Source organism: Dipodomys merriami, unplaced genomic scaffold, assembly GCF_024711535.1.
Source record: "Dipodomys merriami isolate MVZ:Mamm:240054 unplaced genomic scaffold, mDipMer1.0.p SCAF_233, whole genome shotgun sequence".
Lineage (NCBI taxonomy): Eukaryota > Metazoa > Chordata > Mammalia > Rodentia > Heteromyidae > Dipodomys > Dipodomys merriami.
In genome coordinates, this window is record NW_027203749.1 from 32,667 (window position 1) to 56,179 (window position 23,513).

Here is a 23,513-nt window from a genome sequence, read left to right on the forward strand (position 1 = left end):
GCCGGAGCATGGAGCCGAGTCCTTGTGGCGCCCTGGCTGTTCATTACGGGGGGAGGGGGGGCTTGAGGTGGCACCGCGCGGAGGACATGGCAGAACGCGACCCCGGCGCCAGACACTGCCGCCGCGGCCTCTTCCCGCGGACCGGACGGGCTGGGGGCGGGGCCTGGCGCTCAGCCCGCCCTGTGATTGGCCGGCTCTGCCAGCGGCCGTCGGGATTGGTCGGCTTGCGGCCGTTGGGGTTTTTGAACGCTCCGTGGGTGGTTTTTGCCCGCGCTTCGCCGCGCCCGGCTCAGAGGGCGGGCCTTTTGTCCTCCCTTGCTCGGGATTGGCCAGATTCCCCGCCAACTTGGCAAGCTGCCTCTCTGATTGGTGCGCGTGGTGCAGTCGTGTTTTCGTGAATCCCTCGCAGCCCCGCGGCTCAGGCCTGGGGAAGCCGCGTAGCCAGGTGAGCGGCCCGGGGTTCTGAATGGGAGGAGCGGGGGCCGGGGCCGGGCGTCGTGGGTTCGGCCTGCAAGCGGGCCCGGGGAGGGCTCGATGTGGGTAGAAAGTTAACCCTGACCAGAATGGCAGTGTGTGTAATTGGTGGCAAGATGGAGAGGTGGGTTCAGGCGTGACTCAGAGCTCCGATCTCGGTCTCCGTGATGAGCGAGGCGAGATCCCGGGGCCCGGAGACCTCGGCGGTGGCCGTGCGGGGCAGTGGCCTGCTGCCCGGTGCCGCCTCCCCACGCGTGACGGGCTCCGCAGGTTAACACAGCGACGAGAGCAACGCCCCAGGCCTCCCTGCGCCCCCACTCATTGCCCTGATCCCCGGAGCACGGTCGTGAGGCTCCCGCCTGTCAGCCCGCCTGCCCTGGAGGCCGAGATCTAGAGGATCGCGGTTCGAAGCCAGCCCGGGCAGGAAAGTCCGTGAGACTCTCTGATCGCCATCAGGCCACTAGAACACCTGAAGTGGCGCTGTGGCTCGAGCGGGAGAGCGCCCGCCTGGAGCTGCAGAGCTGAGGGACAGCGCCCAGGCCCAGAGTTCCCAGTCCATTCTCTAGGCTGCGGAAAGCCCGAAGCGCACCAGGCTAGAGTGAAGAAAAGGCAAAGTCTGTAATCAGAGATAAGAAACGAAGTGACGTGGCTCATGCCTGTAATCCTAGCTACTCAGGAGGCTGAGATCAGAGGATCAGCGTTCAAAGCCAGCCCGGGCAGGAAAGTCCATGAGACTCTTACTTATCTCCATTAGACCACTAGAAAGCCAGAAGTGGCGCTGTAGCAAGAGCGGTAGAGCGGTTGCCTTGAGCTGAAGAATGCAGGGACAGCGCCCAGGCCCAGAGTTCAAGTCCTACGACCAACCCTCCCCCCCAAAAAAGACTATGTATTGGGGATGTTGTTGAACCAGACGAGAAGTCGCCTTAGATTTACACGCTCGTGGTCATTTTTGATTTCCAGCCCTGTGAACCAGGAGAAGAATTATGCCCCCCCAGCTGTGTGAGTTCCATCTCCCCTTGTCCCCTGAGGATTTATTAAGAAGTGGAGGCGTGAATCAGTATGTTGTCCAAGAGGTACTGCCCATCAGACAGCTGCAGCCCCAGCTTAAAGGTGAGATGTGCGGCTGCCCTTACTTCTGGCATGTGAAAACGAGCGTCGTGACGCTCCGTGAGGGCTGGGAGCGCTCAATCCCATTCTGTCTGTTTTCTCTGTCATTGTACGGGAGTTGTGACATTAGTTCCTCCCTGGGTCATCTGATAGATAGTCTTGGTGAAGATGATTCCTCATTGGGAGAAACAGTTTTAAATTCTTACCCTTTACCATATACTAAGGCACAGTACTAGTAGATTTAAGGCTAACAGGAAGTTGGGTGCTGGTGGCTCTCGCCTGTCATCCTAGCTACTCAGGAGGCTGAGATGTGAGGATCGTGGTTCAAAGCCAGCCCAGGCAGGGAAATCCGAGACTCTTATCTCCAATAAACCACCAGAAAACCAGAAGTGGTGCCGTGGCTCAAGTGGTAGAGCGCTCACCTTGAGCTGAAGAGCACAGGGACAGTGCCCAAGCCCAAGTTCAAGCCCCATGACCAAAAGAAAAAGAAAAAAAGATACATGCCTCACTGACCTTCCTTCCTGGGCTGACTTCAGACTGGGATCCTCAGCTATCAGCCTCCTGAGAAGCTGGGATTACAGGCATGAGCCGCAGCACCCAGGATAGGAAGTGGTATCTTACAGGATCACTGTCATTTCTGAGGTGTGTTGTTCGTGAAATGTCATTGTGGTGTGTGTGGTGCTTACATTGTGAGGAAGAAATTGCAAAAGAAGAAAATAATTGCAAAGAAAAAAAACTGTAGTGGAGAAATGTGGCCAGCACTACCAAAAGATCAAAATGAACATCATTACTAATAAGAGATTGTGCTATGGACCTCTCTTGGTTTTTTCTTAGTTTTTTGTGGTACTGGGGGTTGAGGGTAGGTCTTTGGACTGGTTGGGCAGGTTCTTTAGCGCTGTGTCACCCCCCGACCCCGACCCCCACCCCCAGCCATACTTTCTGTTTTCATGCATTTTTTTTTCCATTTTTGAGATAAGGGCTAGCTAATTGCCCATTGAACCCTTGACCCTCCTTTCTCAACCTTGAGAGTAGCCGGGATTACTGACATGTGCCACCAAACCCACCATGTATTTTCTTTTTCTTTTTGTGCTAGTCCTTGAACGTGAGATCTGGGTGCTGTCCCTTTTTTATTCAAGGGAAGGGCTCTACCACCTGAGCCACAGCTCCATTTCTAGCTTTTCAGTGGAAATATGTTTCTCAGACTTGCCCTTTGGGGCTAGCTTTGAACCTGGATCCTCACATCTCAGCCTCATGTGTATCCAGGATTTTAGGTGGGAGCCACGGGTGATATGGTTCGTGAGAATGACCCCGCCCTTCCTTCTGTGATAGTCTAGCGAAAAATGCATGACCCTAATACAATTGTGAGAAAATTATTAAGCTGGCATAGTAGCGCATGCCTACAGTCCCAGCACAGGAAAGGTAGGGGCAAGAAGATTACACGGTGAGTGAGTTCCAGGCCAGCACCATCCACAAGGCCCCTGCCCAGCAAGGGCTGAGTGTGTAGCTTAGTGGTAAAGAGCTTGTCTAGCATGCTCAAAGCCCTGTTAATCCTCAGCACTATTAAATAAGTAAATGAACAAAGAAATAAACAAGAGCCAAGTGCCAGTGGCTCACGCCTATAATCCTAACTACTAGTGAAACTAGATTCAACATTTCAACTCCGAGATGGCCTCGGCCGGCTAATTCATTAGCACGAAAACTGCACTCAGAAGCTGGTTTGTGATAGAGGACCAGTTTTGAGGGAAAATGCTGCGTAAGATAGCACAAGGCTAGAGTCCCAGCCCCGGGCCAGCACCGGAAAGGGAAAGAAAGAGAAGCATCAGGCAAAGCCTTATTGAGGGGCAATGTACAAAATAACTCGGAAGGAAGACTAAGATGTCAGTGCAGTTTTGGACAGGACTCATCAAGAACGTTTTTCCCCTTCAGATTAATCGCTTCCTTTTTTTGCCAGTCCTGGGGCTTGATCTCAGGGCCTGGGCGCTGTCCCTGAGCTTCTTTTGCTCAAGGCTAGTACTCTACCTCTTGAGCCACAGCGCCACTTCTGGCTTTTTCTGCTTACGTGGTACTGAGGAATCGAACCCAGGGCCTCATGCATGCTAGACGAGCGCTCTACCACTGAGCCACCCGCCCAGCCCCTGCGCGCTCTCTTGTCTTCACAGCATTTCAGGCTGCCTTCCGAGCCCAGGGGCCACTTGCTATCCTCCAGCACTTCGATACTGTCTACAGCATCTTACAGTAAGTAAAATCGCCCCCTTGCCAGGCACCGGTGCTCACGCCTGTAATCCCAGCCACTCAGGAAGCTGAGATCTGAGGACCAAAGTTCACAGCCAGCCTGGGTAAGAGAGCTTGAGCTGTAACACACACACACACACACACACACACACACACACACACACACACACACGTTGAATCTGTGGCTCAAGTGGTAGAGTGCCAGCTTCGAGCAAAAAATGTCCAGGCTCTGAATTCAAGCCCCAGTATAGGCGTACACACAGCTAACAGCATTAGGGAACGCTGTTTGCCAGTGTGTTGTTTGGTTGTGGGATTTCCCGTGTGTTTTCAAGCTTGGGATCCTCAGGTTAGATGTGCTGTGTTAGAATGGGCCCTGTGGAGCCGGGCGCTGGTGGCTCACGCCTGTAATCCTAGCTACTCAGGAGGCTGAGATCTGAGGATCGCGGTTCAAAGCCAGCCCGGGCAGGAGAGACCGTGAGACTCCTATCTCCAATAAACCACCAGAAAACCGGAAGTGGCGCTGTAGCTCAAGTGGTAGAGCGCTCGCCTTGAGCTGAAGAGCTGAGGGACAGCGCCCAGGCCCAGAGTTCAAGCCCCACGGCCGACAAAAAAAAAAAAAAAAAGAATGGGCCCTGTGGTTCCCCGCCTCACTCCCACATTTTTCTTTGTTTCTTTTTATATCAGTCTTGGGGCTTGAACTCACAGCCCGAGCGCTGTCTCTGAGCTTTTTGTACTCCAGGCTAGCGCTTATTATTTGAGCCACAACTTCACTTCCAGCTTTTTGTTGTTGTTGTTCATCAGAGATAAGAGTCTCAGGGACTTTCCTCCCTTGGCTGTCTTTGAACTGTGATTCTCAGCCCTCCCGGGTAGCCAGGATTACAGGCGTACGCCACCATGCCCGGATTCACACTTCCTTTCTTTACAGTCACTTTCGAAATGTCGATCTGGGTCTCAAGGAAGATACTCTGGAATTCCTGATAAAAGGTGCTCTAGGGATCCCGGGGCAGAGAACTGGGGGGGGGGGGATAAATTCCTGCTGCTGTGGGGTGTCTGTTTACTGCCCTCCTCCCTTGTCGGCCAGGTGATGATGAGCAGGCTGTGGTGATTCAGTGTGCCTGGCTAAGTTCTAGGCCCTTTGTCCTATCGAGGTCTGTAATCTTGGTGAGCGATGCAGAGTTGTGTGCGCTCGCTGTAAGGGCAGACCAACATGAATTCCTTCCTACTTTGGAGCCGCCTCTCTTTCATGGGAGGGGCTCTTCCGGTTGCCGGGGAGACGGCAAGGCAGCTGGAGTTGGAGTAGGAACAGGGCTTGCTTCGATTTCCGTGGAGGGCAGAGGGTCTGTAAGGACTTAGCCCTGTGAGCGGCCACTGGAGATGACACACACATCTTTGGTAATCTGATGGCTGCAGGTCGGAGGCATTTTGAAGTTGGGGGGGGGGGCTGCTGGTGCTCAGACCTGTCATCCCAACTACTCAGGAGGCTGAGATGCGCAGATGATCAAAAGATCATCAGCAAAAGAGCTCAGGGCCAGCACCCAGGCCCCAGGGGTGGTGTTTGGTTTTGTAAAGTAATTGGCATCTTCTGCCTCCCCAGTGGTGTCCCGGCATTCCCAGGAGCTTCCGTCCATCCTGGATGATGCAGCGTTGAGTGTGTCAGAGAGAAGCAGCCATCTTAATGCCCTCAAGATGAACTGCTATGTCCTCATCCGCCTCCTGGAATCCTTTGAGACCATGAGCAGCCAGACAAGCCTCCTGGGCCTGGACGTGGCAGGGAAGGTAATGGGGCTTCCTGCCTCGCTTTTTCTCATCGGGGGCCAGTCCTGGGCTTGAATTCAGGGCCTGGGATTGTTTTACTTTTTTTCCTTCAAGGCTGCTGCTCCACCACTTAAGCCACAGCTCCCTTTCTGGCTTTTTGGGGGTACTTAGTTGGAGATAATGGTCTCATGGACTTTCCTAGCCAAGCGGGCTGTGAACTCCAGTCCTCAGATCTTAGGATTGCAGGAGTGAGCCACAGCACCTGATGATTCTTTATTATTACTATTACTATCTTGCAGTCCTCAGGCTTAAGTCTAGGAACTGAACACTGTCCCTGAGCTTTTTTACTCAAGGCTAATGCTCTACCACCTGCACCACAGATCGCCTAGCATGCATGAAGCCCTAGGATCAATTCCTCAATACCACATACACAGAAAAAAGCCAGAAGCAGCATTGTGGCTCAAGTGGTAGAGTACTAGCCTTGAGCAAAAGAAGCTCAGGGACAGTGCTCACACTGAGTTCAAACCCCAGGACCGGCCAAAAAAAAAAAGTCTTCATGCTGGTGGTTCACGCCTGTCATCCTAGCTACTAAGGTGGCTAAGATCTGAGGATCATGGTTCGAAGCCAGCCTAGGCGGGAAAGTCCATGAGACTCTCCCATAAACTATTCAGAAAAAGCCAGGAGTGGTGCTCTGGCTCAAGTGGTGGAGTGCTAGCTTTGAGCACAAAAGCTCAGAGACAGCGCCCGGCTCTGAGTTCAATTCCCAGGACCAGCCAAAAAAGAAGTCTCAGGGACTTTCCTGCCAAGGTTGGCTTCAAACCTAGATACCCAAATCTCAGCTTCCTGGGTAGCTAGGATTCCAGGCGTGAGCCACTTGGGCCTTGGCGCTACCCTGGAGCTGCTTTTGCTCACTGTGGATGGGAGGAAGGGACTATTGCCGGACGGCATGCGGGCCTGGGATTCTAACGCTGTGTCGTGGTCTGCGCGTCAGGTGAAGGAGGAAGGACTGGAGGTTCACAGCATTTTCTCCAGACAGGCCATTCTTCTGCCTTTGGAGTTTGAAGTGCTTCTGTGTCTCCTACTCGCCTCGATCCTTAAAGCGCACACAGACCTTCAGACCCGGACCCTCTTGGATCTTTCCTGAGTGTGTACCTGCTCTTTTTAGGGTAAAAAGGCCCGATCCAAAGCGGCCCATGGCTTCGATTGGGAGGAGGAGAGACAACCAATTCTGCAGCTGTTGACGCAGCTGCTGCAGCTGGACATCCGTCACCTGTGGAACCACTCAGTGATCGAAGAGGAGTTTGTCAGGTGAGTCGTCGAGGTGGTGCATGGAGCAGTTGAGCCGTGAGGAGTCACTGGTCATGTCTCGAGGGAAGGGGGAAGCACCCGGCCTTGAACTCGGGGCCTCTCATTTTGGCTTAGCTTTCTTGCTCACAGCTGGTGCTTTACCACTTGAGCCAGGCCCCCCGCCCAGCCTTTTGCTGATTAGTTGGCAATGGAGTTGTCACAGACTTTTCTGCTCCGGCTGGCAACCTCTAATCCTCCCGATCTCAGCCTCCTGAGTAGCTCAGATTATGAGCATGCGCCACTGGCCTCTGGCTTTAGAAAAGCCTTTTAAATAACCCCATTTCACGGCTGATGGTGGTGTGAGCGTGGAGGGGGTGAAATGTTCGGAACTGCTGTGCATCCGCCCTCTCTCATGCTCATTCATCTGTTTGTGAAAAGGTATTAAGACTCCTCTGGGGGTGGGCGCCGATGGCTCACGCCTGTCATCCCACTACTCAAGCGGATCACAGTTCAAAGCTAGCCTCGGCTGAAAATTCCATGAGGCTCTTTATCCTCAGTTAACAATCCCCCCCAAAAAAGCCAGAAGTGCTGGTATGGTTCAAGTGGTAGAGCACCGTCCTTGAGCACAGAAGCTCGGGAATAATACCTAAGCCTGAATACAAACCCCAGGACACCATGCCCACACAAAAAGAAGCCTCTTGTATATGGTGGGCATCATTATATACATTGGGAATAAGGTTTTGTCCCCGTGGAGTTTACATTATAGAGTAGAAGACAATTATTATTATTTTTTAATGGTTAGTGGTGGGTCTTGAACTCAGGGCCTGGACTCTGTCCCTGAGCATTTCAGCTCAAGGCAAGCACTCTACCACTTGAGCCACACCACTTCTGGTTTTCTGGTGGTTCATGGGAGATCAGAGTCTCACAGACTTTCCTGCCCCAGATGGTTTTGAACCGCGATCCTCAGATCTCAGCCTCCCGAGTAGCTCGGATGACAGCGGGAGCAGCAGCCTTTGGTTCTCATGGCTGATTTCCTGTTTTCTTTCTCAGTTTGGTCACCGGCTGTTGCTACCGCCTTCTAGAGAATCCCACGATCAGTCACCAGAAGAACCGGCCCACCCGGGACGCCATCACGCACCTGCTTGGTGTGGCCTTAACGCGGTACAACCACATGCTCAGTACGTCCTCCTCCCGTCATCCCTCACGGTCGCTCCTCGGCTGTTCCGACCCGGGCTTTGTCCTCCCATCATCCCTTGTGGTCCCTCCTGCGCAGGTGCCACTGTGAAGATCATCCAGCTCCTGCAGCATTTTGAGCACCTGGCCCCGGTGCTGGTGGGGGCTGTGAGTCTGTGGGCCACCGAGTACGGGATGAAGAGCATCGTGGGGGAGATCGTGCGGTGAGTTTCCCTGGCCTGCGGGCGGCGGAGTCGGGACCAGTTGGGCCTTTCTTCTGGCAGCCCTCGATTCCTGCTCAGCCTAGATCCACGCTTGCTTGCCGGCCGGGAGCTGACTGACGGCGCTCTTGTCCTGGCTGTGTTCTTCCTCGCGTAGAGAGATCGGCCAGAAGTGTCCCCAGGAGCTGAGTCGGGACCCCTCCGGGGCCAAGGGCTACGCCACATTCCTCACGGAGCTGGCGGAGCGCGTGCCAGCCATCCTGATGGCCAGCGTGTGCGTCCTGCTGGATCATCTGGATGGGGAGGTAGGCGGAGAACCCCGGGTTTTTTAAGTAGGCTAAAGGTAGAACTTTGGATGTGGTAAACACTCGCCCTACAACGAGCTACACTCTCAGCTGAAAAAGTTGGGTTTTTGTTTCGTTTGTGGATTTTTGGTGTTGGAACTGTGTTGTTTGGTTTGAAACAGGATTTAGCCCAGACTGGCCTGAATCCCAATCCTCTTGAGATCTGGGATGCCAGGCATGTAGCACATACTTATAATCCCAGCACTCAGGACGCTGAGCTCTCTGGCCGCCTGAGCAGAAAAGTCTAAGGGACTCTTATTTCCAGTGAAACCAGCAAAAAGCCCAAAATGGAGCTGTGGCCAAGTGGTAGAGCAGGAAAGCACGTGGGGCTGAGCCCCATCATTCTTCAGGCTAGCGCCTGGCCGCCGCCTGCCTGGCCACGCTCACTCCGAACAATAACCTTTGTCAAGTCCACCCCTGGCCCCCTGGCAAGGTGACTGTCAAGGTCAAAGGCAGGCCACACAGTGCTCTAACTTATTGTATAAGAATCTGTCTGTTCTCTGACTCTCAGCCTGGCAAAACTCCCAAACTCTCTTCTCCCACCAGGTTACATAACAGACTTGCTTTGTACCCAAGGCCTGCGTTCTGCTTTTTCTTGGATGTTGTCAGTAAACTGGGAGTGGGTGTGGGGAAGGAAAGAGTAGGTTTCTCTGTTCACCCACAGACTTAGAGGCTCCAAGAGCTCACATGAAAGGTAAGGAGTTAACCAGGTGCGCCGGTGGCTCACGCCTCTAATCCCAGCTACTCAGAAGGCCGAGGTGTGAGGATTGTGGTTCAAAGCCAGCCTGGGTAGGAAAGTCCAGGAGACTTACTACCTCCAATGAGCCATCAGAATCTCAGAAGTGCTGTGGCTCCAAGTGGAGCAAACGAATCAGGGACACCATCCAGTCCCCGATTCTGGGACTGAGCTGAGGGATAGCGCCCAGGCCCTGAGTTCAAGCTCCACAACCAACAAAAAAGGAAAGAAACTAGTTAAAATAGTTAATATTTTCTGATGTTAGGATTTCATAATCAAGTACAGGTTAAAGCATCCATAACTCTTTAAGTCTAGAAGACTAAAATCTGAAACTTTGAAACATCAACTCGATACCACAAGTAGACACTTGGTTTTGTGCATATTGTCACTGGAATGTTCTAGAAGATGCCCTCTCTGTACACAATGAATTCTCTGTTGCGACTTGAGTTGCATTCCCTAAATTCCTTGTCATAGACACCCATGCATTCCAAAATCAAAAAAAGGAAAGAAGTAAAATTTCAGTGCGCACCTTTTCACAGAGAACCACTGAACACCACGCTTCCCGAACCTCCTGGAGAAAAGTTGGTTTTGATTCACTTATTTGTGTTTTTGGTGCTTGTCCTGGGGCTTGAACTCAGGGCCTGGGCGCTGTCCCTGAGCTCTTCAGCTCAAGGCTGGCGCTCTACCACTTTGAGCCACGGCTCCACATCTGGTTTTCTGGTGGTTTCTTGGAGATCAGAGTCTCACGGCTTTTCCTACCCAGGCTGGCTTTGAACCTCGACCCTCAGATCTCAGCCTCCCGAGAAGCTGGGATGGCAGGCGTGAGCCACCAGCACCTGGCTCTCCACTCACTCATTTTCTTTCTACATTCTCTGAGCAAACAAGGCCCCTCTCAGATTCCGCCATCTACTAGAACCTTCGAGCCAAATACCTAGGCAGTTAAGCAGCGAAGTCACAGCTGGGCACAGGCACACTTGAGCTCTGCCTGAGACTTGAACCCACGTTGTACAGGGGGTGGATGCTTGCTTCCGCTGGGGAGAGTAGCCCACACCGCCTTCTCCTGCTCTTTCTGTCAGAACTACATGATGCGCAACGCCGTGCTGGCAGCCATGGCGGAGATGGTGCTGCAGGTCCTGAACGGAGACCAGTTGGAAGAAGCCGCCCGGGACACGAGAGACCAGTTCCTGGACACGCTGCAGGCCCACGGCCACGATGTCCACTCCTTCGTGCGCAGCCGCGTGCTGCAGCTCTTCACCCGCATCGTCCAGCAGAAGGTGAGCCGCTCTGCACGGGCTCACAGTGAGAGGCCGTAGTAAAGAGAATGTCCAGAGCTGAGCGCTGCGCCTCCCGCCTGGAATCCCAGCCACTCGGGAGGCCGAGATCAGAGGATCGCAGTGGGAAGCCGACCCAGGCAGAAAAAGTCCATGAGACTCCTCTCTGATGAACTACCAGAGAGTTAGGAGCACAGGGCAGTAGCTCCAGTAGAGCTCAGGGTCAGCGCCCAGGCTCTGAGTTCAAGCCCAGGACGAGCACAGGAAATGAATTCAGGTGATCCAAAGAGGACTGTAGGCTTGAAGTTAGCTAGCAATCACTTGTAGACTTATGTACCAGTAGTTACAAAAACACCAAGCTTTTTTTTTTTTTCTGTCAGACAAGGGGCTTGAACTCGGGCCTACACACTGTCCCTGTGGTCTTTTGCTCAAGGCTAGTGCTCTACCACTTTGAACCACAGCTCTACTTCCAGTTTTTCAGGTATTAACTGGATTTAAGAATCTCATGGAAAGCCGGGTGTTGGTGGCTCCTGCCTTTAATCTCAGCTACTCAGGAGGCTGAGATCTGAGGATCACGGTTCAAAGCCAGCCCAGGCAGGAAAGTCCATGAGACTCTGATCTCCAATGAACCACCAGAAAACTGGAAGTGGCGCTGTGGCTCAAGTGGTAGAGCGCCCGCCTTGAGCTGAAGAGCTGAGGGACAGCGCCCAGGCCCTGAGTTCAAGCCCCATGACCCACAAAAAACAGAATCTCGTCAAAACTTTTCTCTGCCCTGGGCTGGCTTTGAACCTCAGGTCTCAGATCTCAGCCTCCTAAGTAGCTAGGATTACAGGTGTGAGCTACTGGCACCAGGCAATACTACAAATCTTTTGAGATGGGAATGTGGCTTTGTGGCAGAGTGCTCGCCTAGCATGCATGAAGCCCTGGGTTCAATTCCTCAGTACCACACACACAGAAAAAGCCAGAAGTAGTGCTGTGGCTCAAGTGGTGTAGAGCACTAGCCTTGAGCAAAAGAAAAGCTTAGGGACAGTGCTCAGGCCCTAAGACAAATCTTTTTATAAGATCTGTATTGCTACATTGTATTTACAATCTTACATTGTTATAGTTTATAATCATAAAATAATTGTCAGGAAAACGGTGCCTAGCTCCGCAGAAGGACTAGACTGAGGCTTCACCTTCCTCAAACAATGCTACTTAACATATTTTTATAATGCCACAGGCAGCTTGCACGCGCGTGTGCGCACATGCACATGCATGCACACGCAGGCGCGCACATACACCAATCCAGGGGCTTGAACTCAGGGCCTTATGTTCTCACTAGACTTGTTTAAGGATGGCGGTCTACCACTTAACCCACACCTCCGCTTCCACTTTTTGGTGGTTCACTGGAGATGAGTGTCTGCTTTGTCCACCTATGTGGCTTTGAACCTCGCTCCTCAGATCTCAGTCTCCTGCGTTGCTGGGCTGGCCGGTGTGGGCATGCGCGGATGTGTCTTCCCCCTCTCCTCCCTCTCCAGGCCCTCCCCCTGACTCGATTCCAGGCCGTGGTGGCCTTGGCAGTGGAGCGTCTGGCAGACAAGTCGGTGCTGGTGTGTAAAAACGCCATCCAGCTGCTGGCCAGCTTCGTGGCCAATAACCCTTTCTCCTGCAAGGTACGCCCTCCCAGGGCCAAGCAGCGGCCTGCCACCAAAGCCCAGGGCGCCATTCCCTGCTGACCTGCCCTTGCTTCTCCCTGCACAGCTGAGTGACGCCGATCTCGCCGGACCCCTGCAGAAGGAGACCCAGAAATTACAAGAAATGAGGGCCCAGCGGCGGATCCCAGCTCCCGGTGAGTATGCATGCGCGGCCCAGGCCTGCCCCGCCAGCCGCCTCCCCCGCCCCGCACAGCCCCACGCGCACAGCCCCACGCGGACCAGGGCCGCTCCCACTCTGGTGCATCCACAGCGCTGCAGCCGCAGGAGGAGTGGGAAGCCATGCTCCCCGAAGTGCAGTCCACGCTGCAGAGGCTGCTCGCGTGTCCCCAAGAAGAAGAAGAAGAGGGGACACCCCAGCAGATCGCTGACGCGGAGACCACGGACCAGGTGAAGGAGCGCATCCGGCAGCTGCTGGCCAGGGCCAGTTACAAGTACGTGAGGAACCCCCACGCTGTGCTTGGGGCTTGAACTTGGGGCCCGGGCGCTGTTCCTGAGCTTTTCCAAATCAAGGCTGGTGCTCTAGCTTTGGGCCACCTTGCTAATTCACTGGAAATAAGAGTCTCGGGGAGCTGGGGACTGGGGGCTCACGCCTCCCAGCTACTCTGGAGGCTGAGGACTGAGGATCTCAATTAGAGGCCAGCCTGGACTAGGAAGTCCATGGGACTCTGATCTCGAGTAAACTACTCAGAAAAAGCTAGAAGCGGCAACGTTGCTCCAAAGAGCCTCAGGGACAGGGCCCAGGATCACCCAAAAAAACAAGAAAGTCTCATGGTTTCATAAACTTCACACTATAGATAGAAATAGGCCTGGGCTGCGCTGGCCTCCACCCACGATCCTCAGCTCGCAGCCTCCGGCCCTGGCTGATGGCCGGCGGGTGGGAGTCCGGCGCGGCGCCCTTGGGGGTGGGGGGGCCTCAGGCGCCCTCGGGGCTGACGCGGCCCGCGGGGCTGTCCCAGGCAGGCCATCCTCCTCGCCCGCCAGGCCACGCACCGCTTTCCCGGATCCGACCCGTTCTGTGGGGCGGACGCAGAGGACTCCCCCGAGGGCCGGCTCCTGAGCCTCCTGGCAGACATCTTCAAAGGTAATCCTCGTCCCGCACCCAAAAGGACGCGGCCCGACCCGTGTCCACTGCGCAGGCTCCGGCCCGCTGACGGCGGCCACTGCACCCACTGCGCAGACGCATTATTTTATTAAGGTGTTATACAATGGGGTTATAATTTTAAGAAATGATCTAAGATGGGCTGGGCAGGGGGCTCAGGGGTAGCGCGCTCACCTAGCACGCAGGAAGCCCTGGGTTCCAGTCCTCAGCACCGCAGACACAGAAAAAGCCCGGAGCGGCGCTGTGGTCCAAGTGGTCGAGCGCCAGCCTTGAGCCAGAGAAGCTCAGGGACAGCGCCCAGGCCCTGAGTTCAAGCCCCAGGACTGGCCAAAAAAACAAAAGATCTAGACTCGTTAGTGATTTCATAAACTTCACTGTAGATAGAGACGGCCGGGGTTGTTGCTAGCTGTATCCTCCATCTCTCCTGCTGTGACACGCAGGCCCAGCCAGTGGCGCGCAGGGCTGCGGTGCACACGCGGCCCCAGAACAGACGGCCGGTGCAGACCCGCGCGGGGAGTGTGCGCAGGCGCAGGCGGGGCGCAGCGAGGAGCTGGTGAAGCAGGAGATGCTGGTGCAGTACCTGCGGGACGCCCGCAGCTTCTCCCAGAGCGTCACGGAGGCCATCAGCACCGTCAGCAGGATGATGTACGAGAACACCACCACAGGTGCGCGCCAGGCAAGCCCCCGACGCCAGATACGCGCTCACTCATTAGTTCTGGGGGTTCATCGGAGAGAGGAGGCTCACCCACCTTCCTGCCGAGGCTGGCTTTGAACTGAGATCCTCAGGTCTCAGCCTCCTGAGTGGCTGGGATTACAGGCGGGTGCGCCAGAGCCCGACTCCAGCCCCTATTTTGTCGGTCTCCGCGCCTGTCATTTTGGTTAGTCCCTTCCCAACTTGCAAATGCCACTGCATCCAGAATTTTCTGTTTGCTGCGTCGCCAGTTGAGGACAGGAGAGAGGGAGCCCAGGGCCTCCATGTGCAGCCTCCCAGCGCCCTGGGCAGGACTCTGTCTCTTGGCTCTCGGGGTGTTGGGCCAAGGAGCAGGGTGACGTTTGTCTCTGTCGTTGCAGTGGTGCAGGAGGTGATTGAATTCTTTGTGATGGTCTTCCAATTTGGGGTGCCTCAGGCTCTGTTTGGGGTGCGCCGCATGCTGCCTCTCATCTGGTCGAAGGAGCCGGGCGTCCGGGAAGCGGTGCTCAACGCCTACCGCCAGCTCTACCTCAGCCCCAAGGGGGACTCGGCCAGGTACCGGGGTTCTGTCTCCTTGGCCGGCCTCGCTGAGGCGCTCCGTAGTGTGTGTAGGTGTGTGTCGTGCACGCGCACGCGCATGCGCATGTGCAAGTCCTGGGATTTGAACGCAAGGCCTGGGCTCCGTCTCTTAACCGTTTTGCTCAAACCTGGTGCTCTACTACTTGAGCCACTGCTGCACTTTGGCTTTTTGCTGGTTCACTAGAGATAACGGTCTCAGATTTTTTCTTTTTTACTTTGCCTGCCGGGGCTGGGTTCGAATTGCGATCCTCACATGGCAGCCTCCTGAGAAGCGGGGAAGACTGGCGTGAGCCACAGGCACCCAGAACTTTCTAGTCTCTTCCAGATGAGTTTCAAACCCATAGGCATAGGATCACTAGCGGCTCAGGTTGGGGCTGAACCTGCCCCACTGTCTGTCCCCCGCGGCTGAATGACACAGGCTGGGGTCACCCTAGTGGCCAGTTTGCTGTCCTCTGACCCCCAATCTCTGCTGTATCCCCAGAGCCAAGGCCCAGGCCTTGATCCAGAATCTCTCTTTGCTGCTGGTGGATGCGTCGGTCGGAACCATTCAGTGTCTGGAAGAAATTGTAAGTCTCCCCGTCCTGTGTGTTCACGGGTCCAGGGCTTCCGCCGTGAGCTCAGCCCGCACGGAAGCCCGCGTGCACCATTTGCTTTCCCTTCCCAACGATCCACGGGCCAGTTACAAGGCAAACACACCAGCGTTTTAGAACAGTACAGAGCCGGCGGTGCGGGTAGCACGCGTCATCCTGCGCTGCCGTGGCCGTTGCAGTGTGCTGCGCGGTCGCTGGTCGTGAGAACTGTGCAGTTGAGATGGGGTTAGGGAATTCGTCTGTGTCATGTCCAGTAGGCTCTGGAGCTGCACAACCCATCCTCAGCCTCTGAGCGAAGAGTGGTCAAGGAAAGCTCTGAGAAAGCACTAGGATTTAACTTGGCTCCTCTGGCCGGGAGGATGATTTAGAGACCTAGAAAATAACAGCCTGGTGCTGGTGCTCCCACCTGTAATCCCAGCCACTCAGGAGACTGAGATCTGAGAATTGCCATTCAAAGCCAGGCCAGGCGGGAAAGTCCACCGTGGTGGAGCACGCCTGTAATCCCAGCGCCCCAGAGACTGGGGAAAATCTCCGTGTGTGGATAAACCCCGGCAAGAAGTTCGGAAGGCCCTCCTCCCTCCCCCATCTTAACAAATGCTCCGCACTGGTGGTGTGTACCTCTAATCCCAGCTACGCAGGCAGAGGTCGGAGGACCATTTACAGCGGGTCCCAGGCAGAAATGCCAGACCCCATGGGAACAAGAAAGCAGCATGACTGGGGATGAAGTTCCCACGCCAGTGCCACCAAACAAAAGCCCAGGGCTGGAGCCCTGTTGGCCAGGGACCCCGAGATTGTAGGGACTCCAATCGCAGGGACCCCAATTCCAGTGACGCCCAGCGGAGGCGGCAGTGACCACAGGCCGCCGCTAGGGGGAGCCCCGCTGTCCTGGACCGAAGGGACAGCTGGCCTCGGGTCTCCGGGGCCGCCTGTGGACGACGAGCAGCACATCCGTGTAGAAGGGCAGCAAGAAGGGGTGCTGGAATTTTCCAGGACGTAATCAGAACTGTAGGTCCACTTGGAATCCACTCCCAAAAGTCATTTTTATTTTTTTGGTCGGTCATGGGGACTTGAACTCAGGGCCTGGGCGCCGTCCCTCGGCTCTTCAGCTCAAGGCGGGCGCTCTACCATGTGAGCCACGGCACCACTTCTGGTTTTCTGGGGGTTCATGGGAGATCAGAGTCTCAAGGACTTCTGCCTGGGCTGGCTTCCAACCCTGATCCTCAGCTCTCAGCCTCCTGAGTCGCTGGGGTGACAGGCAGGAGCCACCGGCGCCCGGCTAGTGAGCACAGTTTTAAAGGCTTGAGAGCCTCCATGGAGGCTGGAGGCTGGCCGGCCTCCACCCTGGCAGCCTCCTTCCAGTCCCACCGCAGGGCTGCTCCAGGCTCTTCCTGCTGTCTTCCCGTCTTCATTCAGAGGCTGGGCGGAGGGCGCGCTGGGCGCGGGCCGCAGCCATCTTTCTGTTGTCCTCAGCTGTGCGAGTTCGTGCGGAAGGAGGAGGTGAAGCCGGCGGTGACGCAGCTGCTGTGGGAACGCGTCACGGAGAAGGCGCCCTGCTCCCCGGCCGAGCGCTGCGCCGCCGTCATGCTGCTGGGCATGATGGCCAGGTGAGGCGGGGGGGGGGGGGGCGGGATGCAGACGGCTCTTTGTCCCTTGGGATAGTAGCCAGAGCCCGCGCCGGTGGCTCCCGCCTGCCATCCCGGCTGCTCAGGAGGCTGAGATCTGAGGACCGCGGTTCAAAGCCAGCCTGGGCAGGAAAGGCCGTGAGACTCTGATCTCCAGTTAATCAAAACCAAGCCAGAAGTGGAGCCCTGGCTCCAGTAGTCGAGCACCAGGCTTGAGTGAAAGAGCTGAGGGACAGCGCCCAGGCCCTGAGTTCAAGCCCCACGGCCGACAAAAACAAAAATGAGCCAGGTCACACTGCAGTGTACCCAGGGCTGGCGGCGGGATGCAGCGTTCTTACCCCACCCCACCCCCCACCAGACCAGATCCCCGGATGCAACAGGGACTCGGGGTTAGGGCCCTGCCTTGGGGACCAGGCATCATCACCTCCCCGCTCCCCCCCCCGGCCCCCCTTCACCTCGGTGCCCGCCCTCCTCCAGAGGGAAGCCCGAGATCGTGGGCAGCAACCTGGACGTGCTGGTGGGCGCCGCGCTGGCGGACTCGGGGCGCCGGGACTACAGGCTGGCCCAGCAGGTGTGCCAGGCCATCTCCAACATCTCCGACCGGAGGAAGGTACCGAGCAGGCTGGCCCGGGGCCCGGGGGGGTGGCCGGGGCGCCTCGCCCGCCCTGCAACCGCACCCCTGTGTTCTGCTCCCCCCCAGCCCTCCCTGGGCGCCCGCCACCCCCCCTTCCGCCTGCCCCAAGAGCACGGATTGTTCCAGCGCCTGCGGGACATGGTCACCAAAGGTGAGCGGGCTGTTGGGGTGCCTGGCCCCCCCGCCGGGAGCCTCATGCAGAAGCGAACCCCGTCTTCTCCCTGCGCAGGCTTCGCCCAGCCAGACCCGCTGTGGGTCCCGTTCAAAGAGGCGGCCGTGGCGCTCACCTACCAGCTGGCCGAGGGCCCCCAGGAGATCTGCGCGCGCATGCTGCGCGACTGCGCACGCCAGGCCCTGGACGGGCTGCAGGAGGACAGCGCCCCCCAGGGGAACCCCGGTGAGCAGGGGCTGCTGTGGGCTCCCCGCCTTCCCTCTGCCCACCTCCTCCCTCCCTGCTTCCATAGCTCCCCAGCCACACCACCCCATCTTTCCTGGGGTCTGCCACTTGAGCCACGGCACCCCCTTCCGGCTTTTGGCTGCTTTACTAGAGACAAGAATCTCCCAGGTTTTCCCCTCCCGGGCTGGTTTGAACCCACGCCCCTCCCGCGTCCACCTCCCAAGTAGCCGGGATTGCAGGCGTGCGTGACGGGCGCTGGTGTGCGCTGACTTGTTGTTCCGGGCTTCCCTCGGGCTCGTGCAGAGGCCGCTGCCCCGCGGCTGCGCACGCTGCTGCTGCTGAACCTGCTGTCGCTGGCGGGGGACGTGGCCCTGCAGCAGCTGGTGCACCTGGAGCAGGCGGTGAGCGGGGAGCTGGGCCGCCGCCGCGCCCTGCGCGAGGAGCAGGAGCACAAGGCCAAGGCGCCCAAGGAGAAGGTGAGGCGCTGGGCCCGCCCGGCCCCGGGGTCCCGCCCCGGCCCCGCTGCAGGGGGAGGGCGGGGGGACGGGATCCACGCCAGCCCGGGACGCACCTCCGGGGCTGGCCAGGGCGGGCACTGGTGCTCACACCTGTCGTCCCAGCTCCTCAGGAGATCTGAGGATGGAGGCTGAAAGCCAACCCAGGCAGGAAAGTGCCTGAGACTCTTTTACCTCCAGTGAACCGGCAAAAACCAGAAGCGGGGGCATGGCTCGAGTGGTCGAGCACCAGCGTGGAGGGCCAATGCCAAGGGACAGTGCGGCACGCACGCGCACACACGCGCGCACACACACCAGCTGCATCTCTAACGCGCCCCGCTTGTCCCCTGCAGAACACGAGCTCCGAGACCACCATGGAGGACGAGCTGGGGCTGGCGGGGGGCGCCAGCGCCGACGACACGGAGGCCGAGCTCATCCGCAACATCTGCGAGATGGAGCTCCTGGAAGGTGAGCTGCTGCGTCATCAGTCTGCGCCCGTGGCCTCGGTCCCCAACCCAGGGCCGTCCCCAGCCTCCCATCCCTAGCCCACAGCCGTCCCCACACCCCAATCCCCAACCCAGAGCCGTCCCCACACCCCCCGCATCCTGATCCCCAACCCAGAGCCGTCCCCACACCCCCCACGCCCCGATCCCCAACCCAGAGCCATCCCCACACCCCCCGCATCCTGATCCCCAACCCAGAGCCGTCCCCACATCCCCCACGCCCCGATCCCCAACCCAGAGCCATCCCCACATCCCCCACATCCCGATCCCCAACCCAGAGCCATCCCCACACCCCTCATGCCAATCCCCAACCCAGAGCCATCCCCACACCCCCCCCACCCCAATCCCCAACCCAGGGCCATCCCCAGCCTCCCATCCCCAACCCAGAGCCGGGCCCACGCCCTGATCCCCAACCCAGAGCCATCCCCATACCCCCCACCTCCCGATCCCCAACCCAGAGCCGTCCCTACGCCCCGATCCCCAATCCAGGGCCATCCCCACACCCCGATCCCCAACCCAGGGCCGTCCCCACCCCCCGACACCCCGATCCCCAACCTAGAACTGTCCCCAGCATGAGATCACTAACCTGGAGCTGTCCGCCCCCCGGCTTCCAGTTCTAAACCAGTAGCCGTCCTCAGCCTCCGAGCCCTCACCCCGAGCCCTCCCCTGCCTCCCATCCCTCACCCCGAGCCCTCCCCTGCCTCCCTCCCCGGCCTCCCATCCCTCACCCCGAGCCCTCCCCTGCCTCCCTCCCCGGCCTCCCATCCCTCACCCCGAGCCCTCCCCGGCCTCCCTCCCCGGCCTCCGAGCCCTGACCCGGCCGTCCCGCAGGCAGGCAGGTCCTGGCGGCCTTCGTGCCCCTGCTCCTGGCCGTGTGCCACAACCCCGGCCTGTACAGCAGCCCCGAGCTCTCCGCCGCCGCCTCCCTCGCCCTTGGCAAGTTCTGCATGATCAGGTGGAGCCCCTTCTTTTTTGGGGGGGCTGGGGGCGGCACTGTGGGGGGCTTGAACTTCCTTCACGGTTTCACTCAAGCCTGCCGCTCTACCCGCTGAGCTGCAGCCCCACTCCTGGCTTTTTCGGGGGTTTCTTGGAGACAAAAGAGTCCGATCTTGCGGCCCAGGCTGGCTTCCAAGGGCAATCCTCGGCGCTCAGCCTCCCGAGGAGCCGGGGCGACAGGCGTGCGCACCGGCGCCCGGCCCTGATGATCGTCACGCGCCCCAGCTCCAGGTTCTGCGAATCCCAGCTCCGTCTCCTGTTCACCATGCTGGAGAAGTCGTCCCTGCCCACCGTGCGCGCCAACCTCATGGTTGTGGTCGGAGACCTGGCCATCCGCTTCCCCAACCTGCTGGACCCCTGGACGCCGCATCTGTACGCTCGGTGAGCAACTATGACTGCCTGTGCTCCTGGTGTGGGGGTGGGGGTGGGGGGGGCGCAGGCTGCGGTCCCCTGACCCGACATGCCGTCCCCAGCCTCCGCGACCCGGCCCAGCACGTGCGGAAGACGGCGGGTCTGGTGCTCACGCACCTCATCCTCAAGGACATGGTGAAGGTCAAGGGGCAGGTGAGCGAGATGGCCGTGCTGCTCATCGACCCCGCGCCGCCCATCGCCACCCTGGCCAAGAACTTCTTCAACGAGCTCTCCCACAAGGTCAGAGGCCGCCATTCGGGTTTGCATCTACCGCCGGGGCGGGCGTGCATGTCCGTGACCCCATCTCCAACACACATCTCCCCCCTGCAGGGCAACGCCGTCTACAACCTACTCCCCGACATCATCAGCCGCCTGTCAGACCCCGAGTGCGGCGTGGAGGAGGAGCCCTTCCGCACCATCATGAAGTACGCCGCCCCTGGGGCGGACGGGAGCTGTGCAGTAAATAAGGCCGGGCACTGGGGCTCACGCCTGTAGTCCCGGCTACCCAGGAGGCTGGCTGATCTGAGGATCAGTTTGAAGCCAGCCCGGGCAGGAAAGTCCATGAGACTCTTCTCTCCGACAATTCACCAAAAAGCTAGAATTGGAGCTGTGGCTCACGTGGTAAAGCCCCAGCCTGGAGCAAAAATAGCTCAGGGACAGCGCCTAGGCCCTGAGTTCGAGTTCCACAAATGGCACATTAAACAACAGCACAAAAAGATGGCGCCTCCTGTGGAGGGGGCCCCCACACCTCGTATCCGCCCTGCGCCTGGGGGAGGGAGAGGCTGGGGTCCCGGGGCGGGGACCCACGTGCTCCCCGCTTCCCGCAGACACCTTCTGGCCTACATCACGAAGGACAAACAGCTGGAGAGCCTGCTGGAGAAGCTGTGCCAGCGCTTCCGCACGGCGCGGTAGGTGGGGGGGGGGCCCCAGCCTGAGGACCCGGCCAGGGTGGATGGGTCCCCGAACTGTGCCCCCCCCCCCCCGCAGCACCGAGCGGCAGCACCGGGACCTGGCCTTCTGCGTGGCGCAGCTGCCCGTGGCCGAGCGCGGGGTCCGCCGCCTGCTGGACCACTTCGACTGCTTCGGCGACAAGCTGAGCGACGACGCCGTGTTCGCCGCCTTCCTGTCCATCGTGGGCAGACTGCGGCGTGGGGCCAAGCCCGAGGCCAAGGTGAGTGCAAGGATACCCCCCACACCCACCACCGCGCTGGGATTTTGGCTTTGGTCACGTCCTGGTGCAAGATCTCAGGCTGGTGCTCTACCACTTGAGCCACGCCGCCACTTCCGGCTTTTTGCTGTCTTCCATCGGAGAGGAGGCCTGTGGATGTTAACTGCCAGGACTGGCTTGGAACCTTGCTCCTCGGCTCTAGGAACGAATGAAGGATGTGACCAAGTGAATGACTGACTGCGCTAAGACCAGCAGCACTGTTTTGGGTGGCTGCATGTAAATCGTCATCTAACACTGTGTCTACCATGCCAGACGCCAGCTGTGGGCCTGCATCTCTGCGCCACGCCTCCCTCCCCCGGCCCGGGAGGTTTACCCCCTCCGTCCTCTCCTGGGCCAAAATGCAAAGAGCTGGGCTCTGCATTCGCTTGTTCTCTGTGGAGCCAGGATCTAAGCAAGAGCTCTGTAGGTGCTGGACGGGTACCGTGGGACTGAGCTGAATCCCGGCCAAATCTGGCTTCTTCCAGTCAGTAGTAGACAAGGCTGTGTGTGTGTGTGTGTGTGTGTCCGTGTGTGTCCGTCCGTGTCCATGTCCATTGTGGGGCTTGAACTCAGGGCCTGGGCGCTGTCCCTGAGCTTCTTTTGCTCAGGGCTGGCGCTCTACCCCTTGAGCCACAGCTCCCCAGTTCCAGTATTTTTTGCAGGCATAGCTACTGGAGATGAGAGTCTCCCAGGCTTTTCTGTCCCGGCTGTCTTCAAACCTGATCCTTAGATGACAGCCCTGTGAGTAGCTGGGATTCCAGGCGCGCGCTACCCTGCCCAGCGCGGTGCTGTTGTCTCTGCCCTGCAGGCTGTGGTGGACGAGTTTGAGCAGAAGCTGCGGGCCTGCCACTCTCGAGGGCTAGACGGGATGGACGAGCTGGACCTGGGCCCAGGAGGCAGCCAGCAAGCCCCGTCGGCCAAGAAACGGGGTACGCTCCCCCCCCCCCCCCCCCCCCCCCCCCCCCCCCCCCCCGCCCAGCAGCCTCCGTTTCCAGGCAACCTCCCAGCCCCGCTGGTCTCCTCTAGTCCCTAGAGCGCAGGCCGCGGCTTCCACGGCCTCGGACGACTTCGCCACGCCAGAGCCACGCAGACCCACGCGCCGGCCTCCACGCACCACCAAGAAGAAACCCCAGGTCGTCTTCTCCAGCGACGAGTCCAGTGAGGAAGGTACGCCCCCCCCCAACCCCCCCATGCCCTGGGGGACCCCCCAGCGCGCGCCGCCCTCCTCCCTTCCATTCTCTTTCTAGAGCTTTCCGCGGAGATGACGGAGGACGAGACCCCCAGGAAAACCACCCCGCTCCGCAGGGCGTCCCGCAGGCCCCGCTCCTAGCCCCAGCCCTGCTGTATTGGCTCACCTCTGTGGAAAGTTCTAGAATGCCTGGGTTTTTAATCTGTCCATAGTCTTTGATTGCTTTTAACCTAACCTCCGGGGCTGAGCCTGCTTTTACCCGGCCGCGCTGGCCTTGTTTTTAGCGAATAAACGTTTTATTGTTTGGTCTTTTTAAAGCATGGTCTGGGATTTCTGTCGCTCCCGGGGCTTGAACTCGGGGCCTGGGCGGTTTTCTCGTTTTGTGTCAGCACTGGGATTTGAACTCAGCACCTCCTGGTCTCCCTTAGCTTTGTTCCTCTAGGATGACCCCCTCAGCCTCCCTGCAGAGGGTCTTCAACCCCCAGAGAGAAGGGGAGCCCAGGCCCCCACATCCCGTGAGCTTCCCGAAGCTCCTGTCCACAGCTCCTGGGTCCCGTGATGAGGTCTGCTGCTGAAATGGGGTCACCTTGGCGCAGAAAGACAGCTTGTGTCAGAGCCGGATGCGGGGTGCACGGCTGTGTGACACCCCAAGGTCAGCAGCTGGGCTGATCAAACCTGTGCCAGGCCAAGGGCTGTGTGGCCAGCCTGTAACCCCGCCGCCATTCATCCCCCCCCCAGACCAGGGGTCCCCATCGGCGCCCCTGCATCTAAAGGAGGCCCCGCCCCCCTGCTCCCCCGCCCCCCTGC

At 58.4% G+C, this 23,513-nt stretch overlaps 1 protein-coding gene and 1 non-coding gene across 5 annotated transcripts; both read left to right on the forward strand.

The window, feature by feature from the left end:
- Positions 1–94: 94 nt before the first annotated feature.
- On the forward strand, positions 95–23,023 carry LOC138835302 (condensin complex subunit 1-like). 4 transcript variants are annotated; one of them, XM_070033866.1, is made up of 32 exons: positions 116–445; positions 1,435–1,584; positions 3,741–3,816; positions 4,739–4,797; positions 5,408–5,589; positions 6,734–6,876; positions 7,906–8,033; positions 8,129–8,252; positions 8,407–8,554; positions 10,406–10,603; positions 12,118–12,252; positions 12,341–12,428; positions 12,545–12,725; positions 13,251–13,375; positions 13,834–14,058; positions 14,465–14,639; positions 15,145–15,229; positions 16,724–16,857; positions 17,353–17,485; positions 17,576–17,660; positions 17,739–17,906; positions 18,210–18,382; positions 18,754–18,868; positions 19,735–19,858; positions 20,131–20,280; positions 20,373–20,550; positions 20,641–20,735; positions 21,138–21,218; positions 21,298–21,481; positions 22,326–22,446; positions 22,544–22,684; positions 22,765–23,023. In XM_070033866.1, the coding sequence occupies exons 2-32, from the start codon at positions 1,458–1,460 to the stop codon at positions 22,845–22,847; spliced, it is 4,164 nt and encodes a 1,387-aa protein (XP_069889967.1). In that variant the 5' UTR covers positions 116–445; positions 1,435–1,457; the 3' UTR covers positions 22,848–23,023. The 4 variants fall into 4 exon arrangements, with proteins under 4 accessions (XP_069889968.1, XP_069889967.1, XP_069889965.1 ...); XM_070033864.1 differs by having other exon boundaries at positions 117–445; positions 20,125–20,280; XM_070033865.1 differs by lacking the exon at positions 116–445 and adding an exon at positions 556–598 and having other exon boundaries at positions 20,125–20,280.
- Positions 4,890–5,219, forward strand: LOC138835359 (small nucleolar RNA U85). Its single transcript, XR_011374561.1, has one exon. It is a non-coding gene; the product is annotated as a small nucleolar RNA U85 (small nucleolar RNA).
- Positions 23,024–23,513: the final 490 nt, after the last annotated feature.